This window comes from Mycosarcoma maydis, chromosome 5, assembly GCF_000328475.2.
Source record: "Mycosarcoma maydis chromosome 5, whole genome shotgun sequence".
Lineage (NCBI taxonomy): Eukaryota > Fungi > Basidiomycota > Ustilaginomycetes > Ustilaginales > Mycosarcoma > Mycosarcoma maydis.
In genome coordinates, this window is record NC_026482.1 from 716,174 (window position 1) to 736,506 (window position 20,333).

Sequence of the window (20,333 nt, forward strand, 5' to 3'; positions counted from 1 at the left end):
ACCTGCAGCATTCGTCCAAGCTACCGACAGCTGATAACAAAGCAAACTCGACGCGCTCACCCCATCCAACACAACTCCCAGATCATCCTACAGCATGAAAGAAAAAGCTTGGTAACCTCATCAACAAGCTCGCACTTGCTCCAACACACGCTCTTCGATCACATCCATGTCGCACGCACCAGCTTGGCAAGCATTCTTGAAACGAGTGCATTCAAGGACAAAAAGGAATGTAAAGAAACAAATCCGCAGCGGATCTGTCAAGGTCAGCAAGCATGTGTTTGTGACAGGGGTATTGCAGATATACGAGATCAAGTGTTCTTGGTATCAAAAACGCGCTTTGGCTACTGGTGCGTGTGAGCAGCGAAGCGCATGTCGGTAAGCGAAGGTGGATGCAGCTGTTTCGAGGTGGTGAAATGAGGGCTTTCTGGAGGAGTGGCGACGGCGCTCGATGTGTGCGAAGCAAATCCAGGCGAAGGCGGAGCTAGCATCGGCATGGAAGCCAGGAACGGCATGCCGCCAGTGGGTTGTGCAAAGTACGGCATAGGCAGCTGCCCTCCATTGGGAGCCAACATCATGGACGAGCTCGGAGGCCATATTGCCATGGAAGGCATCGAAGGCATGGGCGACATGTGTGCAGGTGTGGCAAAGCTCGTCAATGGCATGCCCGGCATGCCCGGCATTCCAGGCATTCCAGGCATTCCAGGCAGGTGAAGCGTTGAAGCGTAAGTGGAAAAGCGGTTCGGGCTCCAACTTGTCATTGCAGGTGAATTGGTAGCGCTGCTACTGCCGTTGAGACTCAAGACGGAATCGCGATTCGTGTTTCGGCCAGCGCCTGATCTTGCGCCTACCGATCGGAGGCGCGCATCACCTGGTGCGATTGCTGGTGTCGCCTCTGCGAGCCACTCGGCGGGCGCTTCGCTGCGTCTGCGTGAGGGACGCAAAGGACGACGATCAGCACCCATGGTCGAGTACGCAGCGGCAGCCTCCGAGTTGGTCCGGGCTCGACCATCAACTCGAGTCTCGCTAGCCGTCTGACGATGCGTTCGATATGATGGATTGAGCGGCGAAGAAGACGCCTGCTGCTGGCGCTGTTGCGGTGGCAACGACATGCGCACCGACGCAGTGCAAGATGCACTGACGATTTCGGTCTCTGCCGATCGATGCAGTCCAGGTCGTTGCATCGACGAATCCGCTTCCGACGGAGCCGTGGATAAGTGGATCAGAGGAGGACGTGCGACACTCAACCTTTGACTTTGTCGGATGCTGGCAGGGACCCGAGCTACGTTGCTCTCCTTGGCTTCGTTCTTGGCATCTGATTCGCTCGACTGACTGTGATGACTCTGTCCACCACCGGACACGAGCGTCATCTGAGATCGATTGTTGGCCGACGTCAGCGCATCTGGAGTCGTCGTCGAGTCGGTCTTGAGGATGCTGCCAGCCGGGCTATCCGCATGTGCAACGACGGTATCGCTTGCAATGGTCGTGCCTGTCGGTTGCTGTATCGACTGCGTCGGCGCCGAGACAAAGTCAATGTGACGAGCCAAAAGTCTCGCCAATTGCTGCGAGTTGTTTGTTCTGCCGTCGTACTTTGGTCGAGCCTGAATAAGCTGGTGGCTTGCTTGTGAGATCTCGTCGTCCTTCCAAATGGTCCAACCAACAACTACACGCCGGGTGATTCCTCTCCAGTACGGGCTGGAAGTGGAATGAAGCTGCGAGACCATCTTGCCGCCTTGAACGGTGATGTCAAAGATGCTGGGCTCAGCTTTGGCATGGCTGGCGTGAGGGTCGACTTTGAGTGCCCAGTGCTCGATCTCGATACCTCGGTTTCGCATGGCTGCTCTGAGAGCGTCCGAATCGATACCGACCAGGTCGAGTGGCACTTGATGTGAATCGATAGGGGTCGAGACGATCCAGACTCGCCTTGCATCCGGGTGAGGTGCAGGATTGACCTCCTCGACCACGGCCTTTGATGACATGCAATTCCCCATCTTGTGCACGTAGGGTGGGATGAGGGTGCGTGAGGTGCTGTTGATCCTTGGGAGTGTGTCTGTTCAAGGGCGACTGCGGTTTGCTTCGAACGGATCGTGTAGGGAGCCAGAGAGACAAAGACAGCGAAGTTGGGCAGCCTTACAGCCAACGAGCCATTTCGTGGGGAATCGACGCCGGACAATTGGGAGAATGTGGGTATTTTGTCAGGTAAAACCGTTGCAACGCCAATGAAAAGGAACAACAAGAAGGGGTGCCGCCTGGAACGACTCTTCCTGGCTTGGGACTTGAATAGTCGGTGGTGCTTGTTGTCTATTCCTTGGATACCAGGAAACCTAGCTGCCCGGCAAGTTGGCAGGTAGGCCAATTATAGAGCAGTACGCACGCTGGCCCGATGTCCAAAGAATTGGAGAATGGTGGCAGTACAAGATGGAGAGCTTCAATGGCTTGAGGTCGGGCAGGGTTGAGCGCGAACTGAGGCGGAGACGATGGGCAGCGCGAAAGGGAACGAGGAACGAGGAACGAGACAGCGTGGGACCAACGGTCCAGAGGCAGCGGAGCCTTGGGCGCGCGTGCAGGTGCAGAGCTGCACGTCGAAGATGAGACTCCGACCGAGCGTGGATCAAAAAAAGTCAAATGTCGAAGAAGGAGCAAGTAGGGAGACACAAAGACAGACACAAAAGTGGCAACATGATGGATATCGCACCCAAACCTTGACTGCCTGGAGTGCTCCTTCTTGGGTTTGGCTGACTCAACTGTGTTGACAACGACGAAAGAGACAGAGACGAAACAGGATTCAAGATTCATATTGGATGGACTGCGTGAGGAGAGCGGATGCGCGCGAAAGCCAAAGTCGAGTTGCGCAGTTGCTTAAGCGAAACCAGAAAGAGAGACCAAGAGCTGTACTCAAAGTCAAAGCCAAGCCCATCTCAAGGAGGAGCGTGCGTATCTCGTCTCACGACTCTTACGGTATCTCGCTCGGCTGTCAAAGCAAGAATGAGATGCACAAATGACGATTCGTGATTCTCGCTCCGGGCCAAGCAAAGCGCACGGAGACGAGATGCCGAGAGCGGATTGGTGTTACCCAGACACTCGAGAGACTCGACCCTGTGACGAAATGGTTGGAAGCGTCAACGTGACAGACACAGTCCGCCTCGCTTACGACGCAAATGAACACGAACGAGCCCACACTAACTTTACTCGGACTGTCGACTTTGAACAAAGAGAGGTGACACTCACGACTCACTCGTGACTGTGTGAGCGCGCGCGACGTCTGTTTGTGTACACTTGCAGTGGTCGACATGGGCTGACTCAAACAAGAGAGAGAGAGAGGCGTTTCATTTTCCTGTCGTTTTGCGCTGGACCCGACTCGACCCACACGCCACGCCATGCCACGACAACGCCTTTGTGAGACCCTGATGAGCTCACCAAGCGCAAATTCGATTCAATCGTGAATCGTGAATATGGTCGGAATAATTCGTGATTTTCGCTTCCTTGAACCCGTTCGCGCTTCTTTTCTTTTCTGGCTCGGCAGTAACCGTGAATCACGAATCGAATCGCACACGCCAATTCAAATCACGAATGTGACTGGAAAAAAAAAGCAATTTCCAATCGTGATTGCGATTCCTGTCTCACCCTTCTGATCGTCGGCGGCAACCCGGAAGCCAACACTCGTGACTGACAACTGACTCACCGTGCACGACTGCTGTTCCGTGATCACGTTGTATTCCTCTTTGTCTCTAGTGTCTCGCTAGCTCAGGGTCCTGTCCTTGGACGCTTGCTTCTCGATCTCATCAAAATCACATTGGTCAAGCCGTGAGTGGCATGGCATCATTGCCAACCTCGAATCGACAATCACGAATGGAACAACACAGAAACGCAGCTCTGGTACGCTGATCTGAGGCAGCCCATTGGGCATTGTTTCTCAACATGTGCACGCCGAGTCGCCTGTAACAATGCACGCTACTACTGTATGCACGCACACAGGCGCGCACAGATGCAACAGGAATACAATCGTGATTACTGTACAGCATTGTGCGCATCCTGTGCCGTGATTCGTCTTTCTTTGCAGCGTCAACGTTCACGTATATGGTTGGATTGACGCACGTTCATGGTTGGACTTTGCGGCTCTTCATGGATACAGCTGCTCAACGTGCCATCCACGACTTACGACCCTATCATGTATGGCAAACTGTCGGTGCTGCCAGGTCTTGTGTACTTGTGCGCTGGTTCGCATCCCGCCCTTCCATCTTCCATTTACAAAGTAGCCGTCTTCTTGTACAAAGACTGCAGCCATCTCGTCACAGCGCCTCATGCTGAGATTCTTTTGTGCCATGTCATCTGGATCTCGGCGGGGAAGACGTGAGTAACTAACACGTACACAGTAGATAGCGACTCCATCGTGCATGTTTCACCGCCACTTGTCCGATTCACGATTGTTACTACTTGTCTCGCTTTCTTTTCCTTTCTTTTCTCGTCTCTCCACTCGGGTGTTTTGACAGCCTCGGCAAGAGAAACAGAGTTGCGTCTGTCTCTACAAATTTTTTTCCCTCTTTTTTTTCCCCCTCTTTTTTTGTTTTTTTTTTGTTTTTTTTACTCTTTATAACAATACTTGGCTCCGCTCGTTATGGGTGGTCACGCATCGCTCGCGCGGGTGGAGCTTAGTTGAACCCTTGCCGATCGACACGGATCTACAGATAGTATTCTGACATCATTCACGATTCTCGTTGTTCCATCGTGTTTGGCAATTGACTCTACCGCTCACCCAGCGTCGTAGATGCTCGACGTGCAGAACAGTCCGGAAGCATTGAATGCAATTCAGTAAGGACGAGGTGGCACATGCACTCATTCTCTCTTCTCACAAGAGTGTGAGTATGTAGTTGCAAAGAACATGGTTAGACTCCATTCCAGTTTTGTATCATGTCCAACAAGACTGCTTCGATAGCTGTGAGAGCGGTGCATCGCAATCCAACATGTGCGCCTGCTGTTGGGTATCGGTCGATTCACAATAGATCGATAGATCACGAGATGGTGATAAAAGATTGCTACATGGGTACCATGTATAAGAAGCTCTACTTGCGCTTGCCCTTTCCCTTGCCACCCTTTGACGACGAAGACGGCGACTTGAACTTGCCATTGATCTTGGAAATCTCTTGTGAAGAAAGTTTGAGTGTTCCACCCTGGAACTTTCCGATCCCCATACCCAATCCCCTCTGGCGTTTCCTGGTTTCCCTCTTGAGGCCCATCTCGGTCGCCGTGGCCTGACTCGAGTAGGCCTGCTTGAGCGAGGGATGCCAGGTACCCAATTCTTTAGCCTTCTCCCTCTCCTTGTCTCTCCTCTCTCCTGCTGCTTTGCGCATACCTTGTCGGATCGCTGCGGGTGCTTTTGAGAGCTGCTGTCGTTTCAGCTCGTTTTCTCCCCATCCCCGTCCGATCGCTTGGCCTTTTCGTTGTGACTCGGACGCGGACAGCTCCATGATTCGTGCAATGGTGTCGTTCGAGGATAGATTGGATTTGCCTTTCGAGGTATTGCCCGTACCAGGTGCAAACAGAGTGGTGGACAGCAGTTCTGACAGCAACCGGTCGTTGGCGACCAATTGCTTCTCTTCCTCTTCCTCCGCCGTAGTCAGCTTTGCGGTCACAGCTTGATCTTCGTCGGCGATCTTGCCAATCTTGGACGACATGAACGCCTTCCAGCCCTTCTTGGCGTCCTTGAGCTCGTCCGCATCGGCATGTGATTCGCCTCCAAAGACGACTGTCTCCACCACCCTTGATTTGGGCGCCTTCTTTTTGCTGTTGTTGCTCTGCTTGGATCCGCTTGCAGCTGAGCTCGATGATGCACCTGCTGGTCCGTCAGACGGCTTCGTAGATCCGAACAAGACGTCCATCTCGTCTTGCTCTCTCACTTGCGGAACCTCGACTTCGGCTGAGTCAGATTGTTGTGCTGCTAAACGTTTGCGCTTCTTGCCTGACAGCCTCTTCTTGTCAGAAGTAGTTTCCTCTGCAGAGTCGCCTGCTCGTGGCAGATCGAAGGAGGAAAGAAAGGTATTGCCAAATGCTTCTAGTTGTGCCAGCTGTGCTGCTCTCTCTTCACTAGTTTGCTCGTCTGGCTGTTCTGTGACGTGGTCCGCTTTGCGCTTGCCCTTTCCCTTGAGGTCGAGTTTCTTGCTCTTGACAAAGCTCATCGTGAGAGCAGATGGTTGTGCCCGCTGAACGAGCATGTATAGAGAATGATGATGAAATAGCTGAAACCGTCCAAGAAGAAAGCATTTCCTAATCAAAACTCAAAATTAATCAAATCGAGGGTTTTCCGTCTTCCGGGAATCGAATGTGTCTGCCTTTCTGGTGGCACATTCGTGATTCACGATTCATTTTTCTTTGTTCTTTTCCGATCCACTTTTGATTTCTTCTTCTTTCTGCACAAAAGGGAAAAGAAAAAATTATTACAAGGCAAAAAACCTCCACTCTGTTTCTCGACTTGAAGAGCAAAGACACATGACACGATCTAGACGAGCTGCCATCACATTGTACCCTTCGCCAGCCGCATCCCGTGAAGAAGCGCAATGAGCCGTCAATCAGCGCACGATCTGGCGCTGCTGTACAGCTTGCAGCTTGTACGCCAGCTCTCTACGACCAGCAGCGCTGCTGGCATTTCCGCCCGCCTACGCAAGCAGTGGCGCGGTCCTTCTCGTCCGCAGACGGCATCAGCCTCAGCCTCATCTTCATCTTCATCTACAGCTTCATCAGCGACAGCTTCCGCTTCGTCGAGTCCAGAGACAGCGCCCAGTCCCCACTCTTCAGCATCGTCACGCCAGCGGCATTCTGCATTCCGAGCGCTACGCCAATCGTCCCGACCAAATGTGCAAACGTCATCATCAGTGTCATCATCGCTGAAATTCATCGAAAGCGCAAGAAAGGGCAAAGAACGAGACTCGTCGCACCCTAGAACAGCTTCATCTGCCGCAGACCATTCGGCTTCGTTGATTAAAGAGCTTCACGCGCTTGACGACCAGCTCGATGCTCTCCAAAGCCAGGCATTCTCCATCTCGCAGCGGCTCAGGAAGTTGGCTTCTAGGCGTAGTAGTAGTGCTGACCAGCTAGAAGAGACCTGGGGTCCAGATCGTCTCTCTGCTCCTTGCCGAGCTGAGACACGGGAAAATGAAAGCAAAGCCATCTGGTCCGCATCTGGGTCTGCTTCTGAATCGTCCTCTTCGTCCAGACGCACCGCCGACAAAAGCTCAGCTGACGAGCCTAAAACAAAGCTCCTCTTTGGCAACGAGCTGCTTGCGTCTTCCAATCTACGCTGGCGCGATGGAAAGGGCAAATTGATCCAAAGTCTTGTTTACAGTGGACCTTTCGCAGACGAACAGAAGAAATGGACGGAATCCATCACGGGCAGTGTCACCCCGAAAAGCGTGCCTGTCGACAAGGTGGCTCCTCTGCGCGAGATGCAAGTGGCTACACTAGCACATGGGCTTGACCGGGTGCTCTTCAATCCAGGCATCTACTGGCTTCGGGATCCTCGTTCGGGCATCTACAACTTTGATCCTCGCATCAAAGACATTCTGGACGTCGACCTGTTCGATTACGCTGCGCTGCCGCCGTACGTCACTTCGAGCATGGACCCGGAACTGGCAACGCTGACACAAAGGCACCAGAAAAAGTACTGCGGCAGCACATCTTCCATGACGTCGCTCTTGAGCCAGTGCTACTTTCTCATCTCCGGTTGGCGGAATCCGGATGTAAGTGGGTTCTCTGCACCTTTTGCCGGTCTGCCGAGCGGCTTCAGCGTCGGAGCAAAGCTGCCTGCTTCTATCGTGCTGCATTACAAGGACGGGTACTACGCCATCGACGCAGACAAAACCGCGGCAGGAGAAGCGGAGAACAGCAACTACGTGCTCACCTCTCTCGGCAAGAGCATGGAAAAGATGCTCACCGCTACACCGGAGGAGTATGCCAAATACATGCGCATCAACTCATGCAAGCTCACACAAGAGGAAAAGACGAAACCGGAAGCGTACCATTATGCATGCACGGACAAAATCATGATGCGGTCGCAGCTCGATTGTCACGATGACCGCTTGCCGCGCAAGACATTTGACCTAAAGACGCGCGCTTCGATCGGCATCCGAAACGACCGCGCCAACTACGTGGAAGGATCAGGATATCAGATCCGTCGAGCGACGGGTGTGTTGGAGAGTTTCGAGCGCGAGTACTTTGACATGATCCGCGCCGCTTTTCTCAAGTATAACTTCCAAGCGAGGATTGGCCATATGGATGGAATCTTTGTCGCTTACCATACCACTTCGACCATCTTTGGATTCCAATACATCCCCGTCGAAGAGATGAACGAGCGGCTGTTTGGAAGTCAGCAGATGGCGGACCAGGCGTTCAAGTTGAGCTTGGGGGTGATGGAAAAAGTGCTCGATGCAGCTACGAGCATGTTTGTGGAGCAAACGTTGAAGATCACTGTAGAGACCAAGGAGAAAGGCGACGTGGGGATGACGGTGTATGTTGAGCCTGCTGATGCTAGCAGCTGGTCGCACCGGCAAGCCGAACGTAAGCGTACGATTGCGCAGCTGGACATCAGTGTGGACAGGTATCTGGATGGCGGACTCATGCTTGGACCCGTCGACTTTTCGTATCTCCCAGGACGACGAATCGATCCGCTATCGGACGACGAGATCGAACGACGCATGCGAGCCTCTCTACCTGCGGTACGCTGGGAGATCGATTACTCGATTTCTCCGCGACCCGATCTGACCGAGTCCAAGATCCGTTCGAACCTAGAAGCGGTACGTGCCAAACAGGCGAGCTTGAACTCGCTCATCCTTCCCAACGTCGAAGCGCTCAACGCTCGCGAACAGTACCGCACCGAACAACTCGCCAAGAACCCCGATGCTCTGCAGCGATTCTTGCAAGAGCGAAAAAGCGGTGTAGCCGCAGGCATGCCTTTGGCTCCCGGACAGCTATCTGCTGAGAATGCTGCTTCTCAATCGCCATCCACACCTCCACCAGCAGAAACCAGCGACGCTTCCTCGAGCAATACTGTGCTACCAGACGACGTGCTCAAACCGATCGAACCAAACGACACATCTCCACGTCGCAAGCAGGCCGAATCGCGCTTCGTCAGGATGCGAAACGCCAGAACATTGCGTTTGAGGGAGCTGGCAAAGCTGGGCGCAAAGGACGCAAATCACAACAAGAGCCTAGACAAGTTGATTCTGTACCAGCCTAGATCCTAGAATCCTAGCACCAGTCACGATCAAACACAATCAACAATTCTCTCCAAAGCGTGTCGTACGCTTCAAAATCCCAGTCGTCACTGTGACTACTGCTCGGTTCCATGCTCCAGTGTCCTTGTCTTGCTGCACCAGTGCTATCACAAATCTGCTCCAAGTCTTTTCACACCGTTCAAAAGCTTATCTTTGGTGGCAGCATATCATGTGTTACTTTGTATCTCAACATGCCTCTCGTGCCTTCCAATGCTGCAGTCATTCCGTCAATCAATCAAATTTCGCTCACACATGATACAAAGGTGTTTACGGAGATGCTCGAGTGTTTTTGTATTGGCGCAAAGACTCGCCTTTGGCTCTGTGTTGAGATATGAGTTACAAAATCCCCACAAAGAGAGATTTGAGGGAGGATGTGCGGCGGCCTGTACAGGTCTCACCTTTTTGGGTCTGGTCGACTAGGGGAAGGCAAGGGGAAAGGTTGGATGCACAAATACGATCAGATGCAAACAACACGGAGAATGCGAGGAGAGAAAGTGAAAGAAAAGCAAAAGAAGAATATGAGACCTGCAGAAACAACACCAAAACGCATTCCAGATGAGAGAAAAGACGGGTGGGACAGTCGACATCGACCAGACCCAAGTCTGCGACCGTCCGCCGTAGATTCAATCCATGCTGAAAGTTGCGTTCACGCTAAGTCAAATCTGCCTTGGCCTCGGAAAGAAAGGGTATGCTGCGAGTAGTGATGGTCTGCAAATTTAGAACTTGAGAGCGTGGGGCTTCTCACCCTTGGAGAGCGAGAAGGTGGCAGCAAGGTACTTGGCCATGGTGGGTCCAGCCTTCTTGACAGCGGCGATGATGGCCTTGTCAAGAGCCTTCTGGTCGGCGACCTTGGACTCGGGGTGAGCCTGCTTGTTGGCGGGGTCAGCGAAGAAGGCAGCCTCGGGCTTGACCTTGGCAGCCTTGTCCTTCTTGAAGTACGAGTCGTTGATCTTCTCGTCGACCTTGACGTCCGAGATGTCGATCTTGGTCGAGGTGGCAATCACGTAGGCCTGGTTGACACGTCGGATGGGGACACCGTTGACCTTGAAGGGGCCGGTGACGAGCAGAAGACCAGATTCGAGCTGCTTAAGGAAGACAACGCGCTTGCCACGGAAGCGGCCAGCGAGGAGGATGAGGACGGAACCAGGGGCGATGTTGGACTTGAGCTTGGTCTGCTTGTTGACCTTGCGGTTGGCCTTGGGGATACGGGCCTCCTCGGCGGGGTAGAAGCGGGGAGCCTTCTGGGTGGGGACGAGGCGCTTGCCACCGTTCTTGGCACCCTTGACGGCGACCTCCTTGTGGGCGGGAGTCTCCTCCTGCTTCTTGGGGGCACCCTGGCGCTGGGTGAACTTGTAGCCACCCTTCTTCTGGAAGGCCTTAGTGCGGCCGAGGCGAGCCACGTTAGGGGCAACTTGGTGACGGGCCATTTTGTCGGATTATGTGCTGATCGTGGTTGGAAAGAGAGAACAGAGAGAGAGAGAAAATAAAGATGTCAGTTTGCCTGGTTTGGGATTCCGGTTAAGAGACTGGTAGAAACGATGGTCGAGCAGCCCGACTTCTTCTCTTTATCCATCGCGAGCCTGCTTTGATAGGTTGTGGTCTCCTCGATGCGGCTGACTGGTGTCTCTTTGCGGGAAGTTGCAATCTTTGCTAACAAGGGCGCTGCTTCGAGATGCTGTGCCTTTAGTTGTGACGAAGCCTATCCATTCGCTTCAATTGTGCTATGCTGTTCTTCTTGCGTTGTCATGTCTGTGCTGCATCTTCATCGTCGTCGAATCTCGTCCTCTGCATGATTTACAAGACTCGGTCGTTATGAACCACATGCGTTGAGGTTGCCCCAAGTGAAGATAGTACGGACGACGGCGACTCTGCATCGAGCTTCCACAGATGCTTTGATGTCTGCACTGCATCTGTGTCTGTTTTCCCTTTGTCGTCAAACAATCTGACTGTGTCTGTGCGAGTATTCATGCCTGAATGCCGATGTTTCTCCAACAGATTCTGCAATAATGGCTGCTACCGCTTTGTGCAACTGTTGCTGCCGTGATCACATCTGGATGAGCCCCAATATGTGCATTCTCCTGTGTATTCTCGCCATGCTCCACCAGCGTGCAGTGCGTGAGCCCATGCGACGATGATATGATTGTTGTTGCTATGCTGGGTGGGTTTTGGATGCGAACCTTACCAGTGCGGTCGATGCGAGGAGCTGATGAAGATGAAGAGAAGAAGTGGCTGTCGAGATCACCGACTACGATGAGACTTACCTTTTCTTGATGGCTTGGAGGGAGAGAAGCAGTGACGAGCAGCACGATCTCGAATGTCAACCACAACTGACTCGCTCGCTGGCTTGGTAGATGTCGCTGAGCTTGGCTTGGCTTGATTGGGCTGGCTCCGCCCTTCCAGCTCGCGTTTGGATTTCTCCATTCGATCGGCTGGCTTGACTTGCAGCCAGGTCCGATGGATATCTCTGGCTGGCTGTGGAGTTGATCTAGCTCTCTCGCTCTGGACCGACCACTCAACAGAGGCAAAAAAAATATTAGGTCCTATAACTTTGAAAACGTGACCTTTCTGTAAAATTCGGCCGATGACTGTTCTCGGCGACGGATCGGCAATTCGTCATCGGACTTGATTAATGAAAAAATCGGCGATCGAGTGAATGTGGCAAAAATTCAGCGATTGAAGATTGTTTCAATGTGGAGTCTCACATCGAACGCGTTTTCCCAGGTAAATGCACTCACGACTCGATTCGTGATTGGAAACAGGAAGCATGACGGCATGGAACAAGCGACCGTCAAAATCAGCGTGCTTCTCCGTGAACCCCGACTTCCTTCCATCTCCGCTGGGTTTGAATTTTAAGATTTGGGGAGCGACGATGACCGCCCTGATAGTGAAGAAAGGAAAAGCGCAAAGACGGCTACCATTCTGAGGCGATGCAACTAACACTCGTGACTGGTTCCGGTCTCGAATCTGGATGGCGAGCCACGTATTCTGCTGCGCCACTTTCATCGATCTGGTTATCAGTGGGCGATCTCAACTTGGAGAAAAGTCTCCGACCTTTGTGCCGGCCGAGGGGTTTGTCAGCAGAGCCATTCGTGATTGCCGAAGGTGCGCTGGCCATGGTTTTTGTCCGTCGTCTTTGTGTCGTGCCATCTGTGGTGCTTGGCATAGCCTAGCAGTCGAAAGCGGTCTCTGACAGCGTCTCGTAGACAAACATCCAGCAGTCGAAGAAAGAACGCTGATGGAGAGGCTGGTCGCACGTCAGGGCACAGGCTTGTGTTGCTTCGGATTCGGGTGCTCGAGCTGGCAAGAATCACGATTCTAGAATCTGAATGTGGAAGCCATGACCAACCGGCTTGCCGATACAGCTCGGATCTCTCCGTCTTGGCCTAAGTCGCCTCTCGAGTCTGTCAGACTTTGCCGAGCAGAACGTTTCAAGCAAAGAACGATGACCGATGCCTGCACGACGACCCAAAAAGACACACTCGTGACTCTAACTCTTGGACCCTTTCAAGTTTTGTTGTACTTTTAATCATTAACGTTGCATGTCAAAACAGCCTCACGTCTTCGGTGCTCTCACGTCTGATTCGTGATGCACGATTCTGATGGATGGCTGTCATGGAATCTGGAAGCAATCACGAATTCGTTGATTGATTTGGATGCTTGCTTCATCGTAAGACGATTGCGTTCTTGTTCCCTTGCGCTCGAGTAGCATTCCTGTTACCTTGCCAGTAGTCTGGTGCTAGTCTGGTGTTCTTAGAACGCGACCAAGACTGTGAAATCAAGAAAACAACCTGCAGCATCACCACTTGGAAGCATTCCCACCGTGGGAGAGAGCGGAGAGCAGAAAAGCAACAACTGTCGGCGAGCCAGGATGGAGCGTGTGGCTCATGAGCGTGAACGCAGTCGAGACGTCTTGCGCGCATCGCTTGATCTCGCCTATCTTGATTGAGCTTACCTTGCCGCAGCTTGACACGCACCATGTCTTGCAAGTTCCTCACAACTTGTGACTGTGTTCAGAAGCGTCTTTGCGCTACAACTCAGCTTTCCAAACGTTGAGCTAAGTTAGATGTGGGTTTTTACCGACTGTTCCGTGAAATGCACCGATCCAATCCGTGATCGTTTGTGGATATGGCATGGCCTGTGCTCACAAACTCTTAGAGCGGTTCGGTGCTAATGAAGTCTCCTTTGAAGAGAGTCGGCTGCCGCTGCTGCGGCTGCTGCTGCTGCTCCAACAATCGTGATTGTCATCGGTGTTGCAGCTCTGAGCTCTGAAGCACGGCAAGCGTTCCGTGACAACCCTCTTTTCTTTGCTCGTCACATCAACAATCACGAATCATGAATGGGAGAGGCACTTGTACAGTATCAGACGCCTGCATGGATCGATTCACATCTGTCATACGGATGCCTCGAGTTCAGTCGTGAGTCCGTGCGCGCTTCCCATGCAAGCTGGGTGCGTTTCCCACATGAGCTAGCATATAAAACCTAGCTCATCCTCTCCTCTTGCAATGCGTTTCTCTCTCTCACACACACCCTGGCACCCGCACCGAATCCAACACCACCAGACAAGGCCAAAATGACACCTCCCACCGCGTCTTTCATCAACCCTGCCACTGCTGGACCCCAGCCGGGCAGCTTCAAGCTTAGCAAGGGTAGCTTGCACGCTTGCTCGACCACGGCCGCTCCGAAATACGAGCAGTATGTGCCTATCAAAACGGGCGAGGAGCCTATCGAAGATTTCAACGGCCACTATCGTTTTGCTGAAATCAAGGAGTCGCATACGTCGCGTGCGATGACGGCGCGCTATATGGCGGACATGATGGACGCTGCAGTGTCGGACGTGGTGATTATCGGAGCTGGTTCGGCCGGTCTCACTTGCGCTTACACTTTGGCTAAGCAGCGGCCGGACTTGCGCATCACGATGCTCGAGGCTTCGGTAGCTCCCGGTGGAGGCGCCTGGTTGGGGGGCCAGCTGATGAGCGGAATGGTGATCCGCAAGCCGGCGCACAACTTGCTCGTCGAGATCGGCGTTCCGTTTGACGACGAGGGAAGCTACGTGGTGGTCAAGCACGCTGCTCTGTTCACTTCGACGCTCATGAGCAAGCTGCTGGCGATGGACAATGTCAAGCTCTTCAACGCTACTTGCTGTGAAGATCTGATCATCAAGAAGGACCAGACGGGCGCACAGAGGGTCAACGGCGTCGTGACCAACTGGACGCTCGTCACAATGGCACATGGTCTTCAGTCGTGCATGGACCCTCAGAGTGAGTTGTCTTGAGACTTTGACACGATCCACACTGAGCGAACTACTTGACAACGATACTGACACATGACTTGGGGATTCACGATTCGTGATGGGTTCGATTTCGGCTGCACGCGGCGCTAGCCATCACCGCGCCTGTCGTCATCGGCGCGTGCGGTCACGACGGACCGTTTGGCGCATTCAGCGTCAAGCGTCTCAGTTCAGCGGGTCTAATCAAGCTCGGTGACATGCGTCCAATGGACATGAACAAGTCGGAAGGTCAGTCGATATTTTCTCTGGCTCCTTGCTGTCCGCTCTGCTTGACCGAATAGCATTCGTGATTGCTGACACGCGCGTTTCTCTTTACATTTTCGCATTCCACTCGTCTGATTCAGGCCTGATCGTCAACAACACGCGAGAAGTGTTCCCAGGCCTGATCGTATCCGGTATGGAGCTGTCTGAACACGACGGCCACCCGCGCATGGGCGCTTCGTTCGGAGGCATGATCGGGTCCGGCCAAAAAGCCGCGTACGAAGCCATTAAGCTGTACGACAGCCTCGAGATCGACGACGGCGAGGTAGTCGGTCTCAAGCACTGAGCCAGTACGATGTAACGTCCAGCTTTGTCCAAGCATGAATCACGAATGTGAAAAAAGGTGACGCGCAGTTTCTTTTCTCCAGTTAGCAGTGACGATGGTTGCGGAAGCAGGTGGCACTGGTTGAGCGAGGATCGTGAGACAAGGGAGCAGGCTCGTGTGGAATCGTGAATGGTCGAATGTACTGTACGTGGTAAGTGCAGTGTGATGGTTGACTTATCGGTGGATTGCAAAATGATGCTGAAATGATGGATGATGAGAACAATCGTGAACCACGAATGAATGTACTGTATGCGGAGCTAAACTCGTGACTTGTACGTGTGATAACTTATGCTGCTTCTAACATTAACTAACCTCCTCTTGACCGCGTGATGAAAGCGTCCAAATACTTCTTAAAAGCCTTGGAATCCAACGTTGTCAAATTGGTTGTAAAGTCCTGGGCGAGCTGAGGGGGGCAATTGATACCTGGCAGGTAGACTTCCAGAAGAAACTGGATCATTTCGTCGCCTCTTTTTTGAAAGATGGTCTTGGCGAGCGTCGAGATTTCGGTGAGGACGATTTGGGATTGAGCGTCCTTAAAGTCAAATGTGTCTTTGGCAGGCGCTTCAAAGATGAGCGGCACAAGATGTTCGTATATGAACCTCTCGAATCCAGGCAATGTCGCTTCTGTTGAACCATTCACTGCACTCGATCCTGCCCACGAAGCAACCAACCGATGCAGAATCGAAAACGCCGTCCTCTGACACGCCGCATCAGAATTCGTCGAGTAAAAAACCACACTCTGCAATACCGTCTCCAATTGACCTACATTCTTGTCGGAAACAAACACCGACTCCATACCACTCTGTACCATCGACGACAACAAGTTCATATACGCCTTTTGCAACTCGCTCTTCTCCACCGCATCATCCGTTCCCGTCACGCCTTGATTGAGGAAGAAAAATATTCTCTCCACCAGAATGAGCAAGAGCTGATCCACAATGCTCCTCACATCATCCTTGTACTTGTTGACCACTAGCGAGAGGAAGTTGACGAAATCCACCAATTCCGCCGACGTCACCTCGCTCAACAGCGCATCAATCAAACCAGGGATATACGGCAGCACCGCTTTGCCGCACGTCGACACCATGCGTGCAAATGCTCCGCGTGCAGCTTCGCGCACCACAGAAAAGGAATTCATCGCGCCGATGCTGACCAACACCTGCTCGGTGATCGACTTGAACACACCCACCCACTGTGGCTCGGGCTGGGTGCTAGTAGGGCTCAGATCGGGGAACCCTTTGGAAAGGCTGCTGAGCGCCAGCATAAGGTGATGCACTTGCAGCACAGAGGTGAGGTCCGTCGGATTGCGCTGGAACGCCTGCACCGCCTGGCGCATCTGCTCGCTCAGTGGTTCCGAGATAGCTTTCAGCAATACCACTTGGTCGTTGGGCGCATTGTTGAGCAACGAGACCAGGATCCCGCTTGTCTCGAAAAGGTACAGCTGGCTGTCAAAGTAACCGGCCGGGGCGGTGGCTTTGATCAACGGATCCTCATCTGCGTCCACTTGCGGCAGCTCGGCTCGTACCACCAGCAAATCTTGCAAGCCTTGCAAGAGCCGTTCGACGTAGTCCATCGGAACAGCAGCGACAGCTCGCAAATCACGCACAAAGCGGTACAGCAGGTAATTGACGCGCTTGCATACCCCGAGCTTTTCGTGGTGTACACCACGCCAGTCGAGGAAAGCGGGCAATGCGTCCAAAACGCAGCCGCTTCGAGCAGCAAAGAAGTTTGAGTAGCGCACTAAGCACTCAAAGAACTGCAGTTGTACCGCGGGATGTGGGAACGACGACACGTTGGACTGTACAAGCTTCTGCACCATTTCACCCAGGTTGCTGAGCGGCAGACCTGCAAGCGCCTCATTGCCGAGCTTGGGAGCGCGTCCCTTGGAACCGGCCTCGGGGCTCTGTACAAACATGGCGGGAGAGAGTCCCACTTTGGGTGCAGCGGTTGCGGTGGTCATGACATCGCCGTAAAAGTGGATCACGTAGAGTGCAAGTTCGATCTGCTGCCAAGAGATTTGCCCATCCGAATCAGAAGAGCTGGTTTCGAACGAGGCAAACGTGGACAGCACCAGCTGCGCCACGCTGGTCGAAAAGAGCTTGTCGTCGATGGCTGCAATTGCGCCGACGATGGTCTGGAGACTCCTTCGCATTTCCAGAAACTTGGCATCTTCCTCGTCGTCGTCGTCGTCGTCGTCCTCGGCAGCTCCGAAGCTGCCCGCAGGCCATTCGGCCTCGTCGTCGAATCTCATCTTCTGGAGCGCAACACCGATGAGGTTGGAAAGGAACTCGGCTCGTGCTCCTGTGAGCTCTGCGCCTCGTCGACGTGCTTTTTTGTAGATGGAAAGAATCATGTTGACGCCCGAGAAGGTCTGTTCCGAAGCATCATCGTACTCGTCCGAGAGGAAAGCAAGCACGAGCGGCAAAAGTGAGTTGAGCAGATCTTCTGCTGCTGCTCTGGTCGACTCTTCGGCAGCACTCTCCTCGAGGATCTTGCACATTTCGAGCACGAGTCCGTTTGTCAAGTGAGCCAGGTGTTCTCGAAATTCGATGTTGGAGTCGCTGGTGTCGCTTTGACCGTTCTGGGCGGATGGACCAGTGCGTGTTCGTGACTCGAGGGGAGTGATGACTTGGGGCAGGTTGAGTGCCTGAGCGAGGGAGAGCTTGTCGGCTGGCTTCATGCCTTTGCTGACAATGCCGTGCAGGGCATCTGCAGCGGCTGTACGGATCTTGGGGATAGGATGATGCAAGACGTTGAAAAGCAAGGGCACGGTCTGGTTGGTAACGACAAGGTTGATGTCGATCCACGAGACGTAATCTTCGACGATTTTGGTGGCGGCGGCGGTGAGGTCGACAGCGTTTGTGAAATTCATGCTGCGGACGCCGGATGCTGAATTGGGATTGCTAGCATGCTCGCCCTGGTTGACACGGTTGAAACCCTCTTCCACGATACGCCAGACGGAATCGGCAATGTTGGACGCATGGTTGGCACGAATTTCGTCCCTGATGACGGCATCGCGCTGCAGACGCTCTTTGGATCGAACGGCTCTCAAGGTAACGTCGGAGCCGAGAGTGACGGAGAGGTCATGGAGTACGCGCAGGACAAGGTCGGTGGTGAGAGGGTTGATTGGGAGCTGCAAGGTGGACTGCTGGGACGGAGATGCGGCGGGGTGGGCACGAATCATGGAAAGAAGCGTGGGAAGGAGGGTGTATGGTGGTGGAAGGTTGTAGGTCTGAAGGAGCAAGACAGCGAGGACTTGGGCGAACTTGTTCTTGATGTAGGCTACAGAGGCATCTCCGGATCCGGCAACATACTCGTTCTGAATGTACTCTACAGCCGACTGTTGAAGGGTGGCGACGGCGGCGGCAGGGTCGGTGGAGAGGCTGATACGATTGGCGAGAAAGTCATCGACGAGCATGAGGCCAAACATGCGGGCATTCTGGCTGTATTTGGGGCCATTGTCCTGCGGATTTCGTGCTGACCAAACGGACCAGCCAACGCTCCAACTCTCGTGTGTGATGGTTTTGAGATGTTCGAGGAATTGGAGCGCCTGAGAGGTGACATCAGGACCGGCATTGGCGAGCGGATTGGAGGCGATCTCCACGGCTTGGATGAGTTGTTCCTCCATTGCTCTTGGGCGTACGAATTGGTGCTCGATGGTGCTCCCTGTAGCGATGTGCACAGCTGATCGCTCAGCGAGGGGCCGCTCGAGAGACGCTATGCTGAAAAGTCGAATGGAAGGTGGGAGGATTGGGTCTGCAGCTATACCCACATGGAGAACGGTCGTGATTGCGCTGTTGTTGTTGTTGTTGTTGTTGTTGTTGGTGGTGGTGGTGGTGATGGGCGAGTGGAGCTTGAAGGTGCCGAGGCGAGGAACGAACGAGCTGTACGAAAAGCCAAGGCTCAAGTGGAGAAAGCTCGAGATGCTGTCAGCCGGTGGCGGGGTCGTTTGAGTTTCGTGGTCAGAAGTAAGGGAAAGATGGCGGAGCGGGTCGATGCTGAGGGTTGTGAGGTTGTGAGGTGATGAGGGAGGTCGAGCAAGTCTGATATGGCCAAAACCGCATCTGAGAGCGCTTGGGTAGTGTGATCAGTGTCGAGAAGTTTTGGCAATTTTTCTTTCTTTCTTCTCTGACTGTCACAAGTCTGAATCACGAATGTGAATGACGAGTCTGAGTCTGCAAAAGTGACACGCATCTCAGAAAGTCACGAATGAAAGAAACACACTCATAAATAACCTTGGCACGTCAGATTCGTGATTTCGTGCGAGAATCCAGAATCACGCGTCATTATTGTAGCGTGTTACGCCGAATACATCTATCAAAAGAACACCTGTTGGAAAGAGAAAATCTTGTGGCCTTCACAATCACCAATCACGAATCTGTGCTGAGCATCCGTTGGTGACTGAGCTCTGACATCCGACTTCGAAAGGGAAAACGTACTTTGATTAGGCGGGCTGGTGAGTCGTACCACGCTGAAGATGCTTAATGCGAGTCGAAGATGACGGTATTGGAAGGATTTGCGTAGAGGGAAGGAGGGATAGATAGCTACAAGGAGCCAACAGCAACAAGCGTGAAGGCAGCTGATTGGTTTACCCCGCAACGCGAAGACAGAGCTTTAATTTTATGTATGCACAAATCACGAGTGTCGAACAGCAAACTATTCGTGATTCACGCTTGTGACTGTAGGGACAATGCCTTGAAAGTTGTCCTGGGGCAAGTGCAACCATTTGCAACCTTTCCACGCTGGCCGTCGCTTGTTGCAACATGCATCTGGTACAGTTGGCGATCGTGTGGGCTCTCATAGGCGAGCTTCAAAGCGCTCGTTTAGGCTTGTATGGGAGAGAGACTTGGTACTTGAACGGGACGACGACCGCTTTCAAGTCTTGGCAGAGGCGTGGCACTAAGCGAAGTGTATGATGACGACATGTTTACTCGTCTTTTTCCAGATAACTTGGTTAATCTCGGCTCAGTTGGTTGGAACACGTTTGGCTGCTGGACCGAATGCGCATTGGTGTTGAGAATGGCCACGGGCGATAGCCAGGAGTGGTAGTAAGCGAGGCTTGCGGTTGCGCTTTTCGAGCATTGCAATCACGAATCACGAATCACGAATCACGAAGCACGAAGCACGAGTCACGAATCACGAATGGGATTTCAAATCAGGGTCCCGTGTCGATCTATGGGAACATGCTCGGTAAAGACGA

The 20,333-nt window shown here is 53.1% G+C and overlaps 6 protein-coding genes across 6 annotated transcripts; 2 read left to right on the top strand and 4 right to left on the bottom strand.

Moving 5' to 3' along the window:
• Positions 1–341: 341 nt before the first annotated feature.
• Positions 342–1,988, bottom strand: UMAG_02273 (uncharacterized protein; the record flags this gene model as incomplete). The annotated part of the gene is made up of 1 exon (XM_011390302.1): positions 342–1,988. One exon carries the CDS (start codon positions 1,986–1,988, stop codon positions 342–344), a length of 1,647 nt encoding a protein of 548 aa, XP_011388604.1.
• A 3,069-nt stretch (positions 1,989–5,057) lies between these two features.
• Positions 5,058–6,170, bottom strand: UMAG_02274 (uncharacterized protein; the record flags this gene model as incomplete). Its single annotated transcript, XM_011390303.1, has 1 exon — positions 5,058–6,170. One exon carries the CDS (start codon positions 6,168–6,170, stop codon positions 5,058–5,060), a length of 1,113 nt encoding a protein of 370 aa, XP_011388605.1.
• A 378-nt stretch (positions 6,171–6,548) lies between these two features.
• Positions 6,549–9,230, top strand: UMAG_02275 (uncharacterized protein; the record flags this gene model as incomplete). The annotated part of the gene is made up of 1 exon (XM_011390304.1): positions 6,549–9,230. One exon carries the CDS (start codon positions 6,549–6,551, stop codon positions 9,228–9,230), a length of 2,682 nt encoding a protein of 893 aa, XP_011388606.1.
• A 746-nt stretch (positions 9,231–9,976) lies between these two features.
• UMAG_02276 (60S ribosomal protein eL6) lies at positions 9,977–10,687 on the bottom strand (the record flags this gene model as incomplete). Its single annotated transcript, XM_011390305.1, has 1 exon — positions 9,977–10,687. The coding sequence occupies one exon, from the start codon at positions 10,685–10,687 to the stop codon at positions 9,977–9,979; it is 711 nt and encodes a 236-aa protein (XP_011388607.1).
• A 3,143-nt stretch (positions 10,688–13,830) lies between these two features.
• UMAG_11400 (putative thiamine biosynthetic enzyme) lies at positions 13,831–15,094 on the top strand (the record flags this gene model as incomplete). Its single annotated transcript, XM_011390554.1, has 3 exons — positions 13,831–14,518; positions 14,641–14,775; positions 14,892–15,094. The coding sequence occupies 3 exons, from the start codon at positions 13,831–13,833 to the stop codon at positions 15,092–15,094; spliced, it is 1,026 nt and encodes a 341-aa protein (XP_011388856.1).
• A 346-nt stretch (positions 15,095–15,440) lies between these two features.
• On the bottom strand, positions 15,441–18,761 carry UMAG_11401 (Ran GTPase-binding protein LOS1; the record flags this gene model as incomplete). The annotated part of the gene is made up of 1 exon (XM_011390555.1): positions 15,441–18,761. One exon carries the CDS (start codon positions 18,759–18,761, stop codon positions 15,441–15,443), a length of 3,321 nt encoding a protein of 1,106 aa, XP_011388857.1.
• Positions 18,762–20,333: the final 1,572 nt, after the last annotated feature.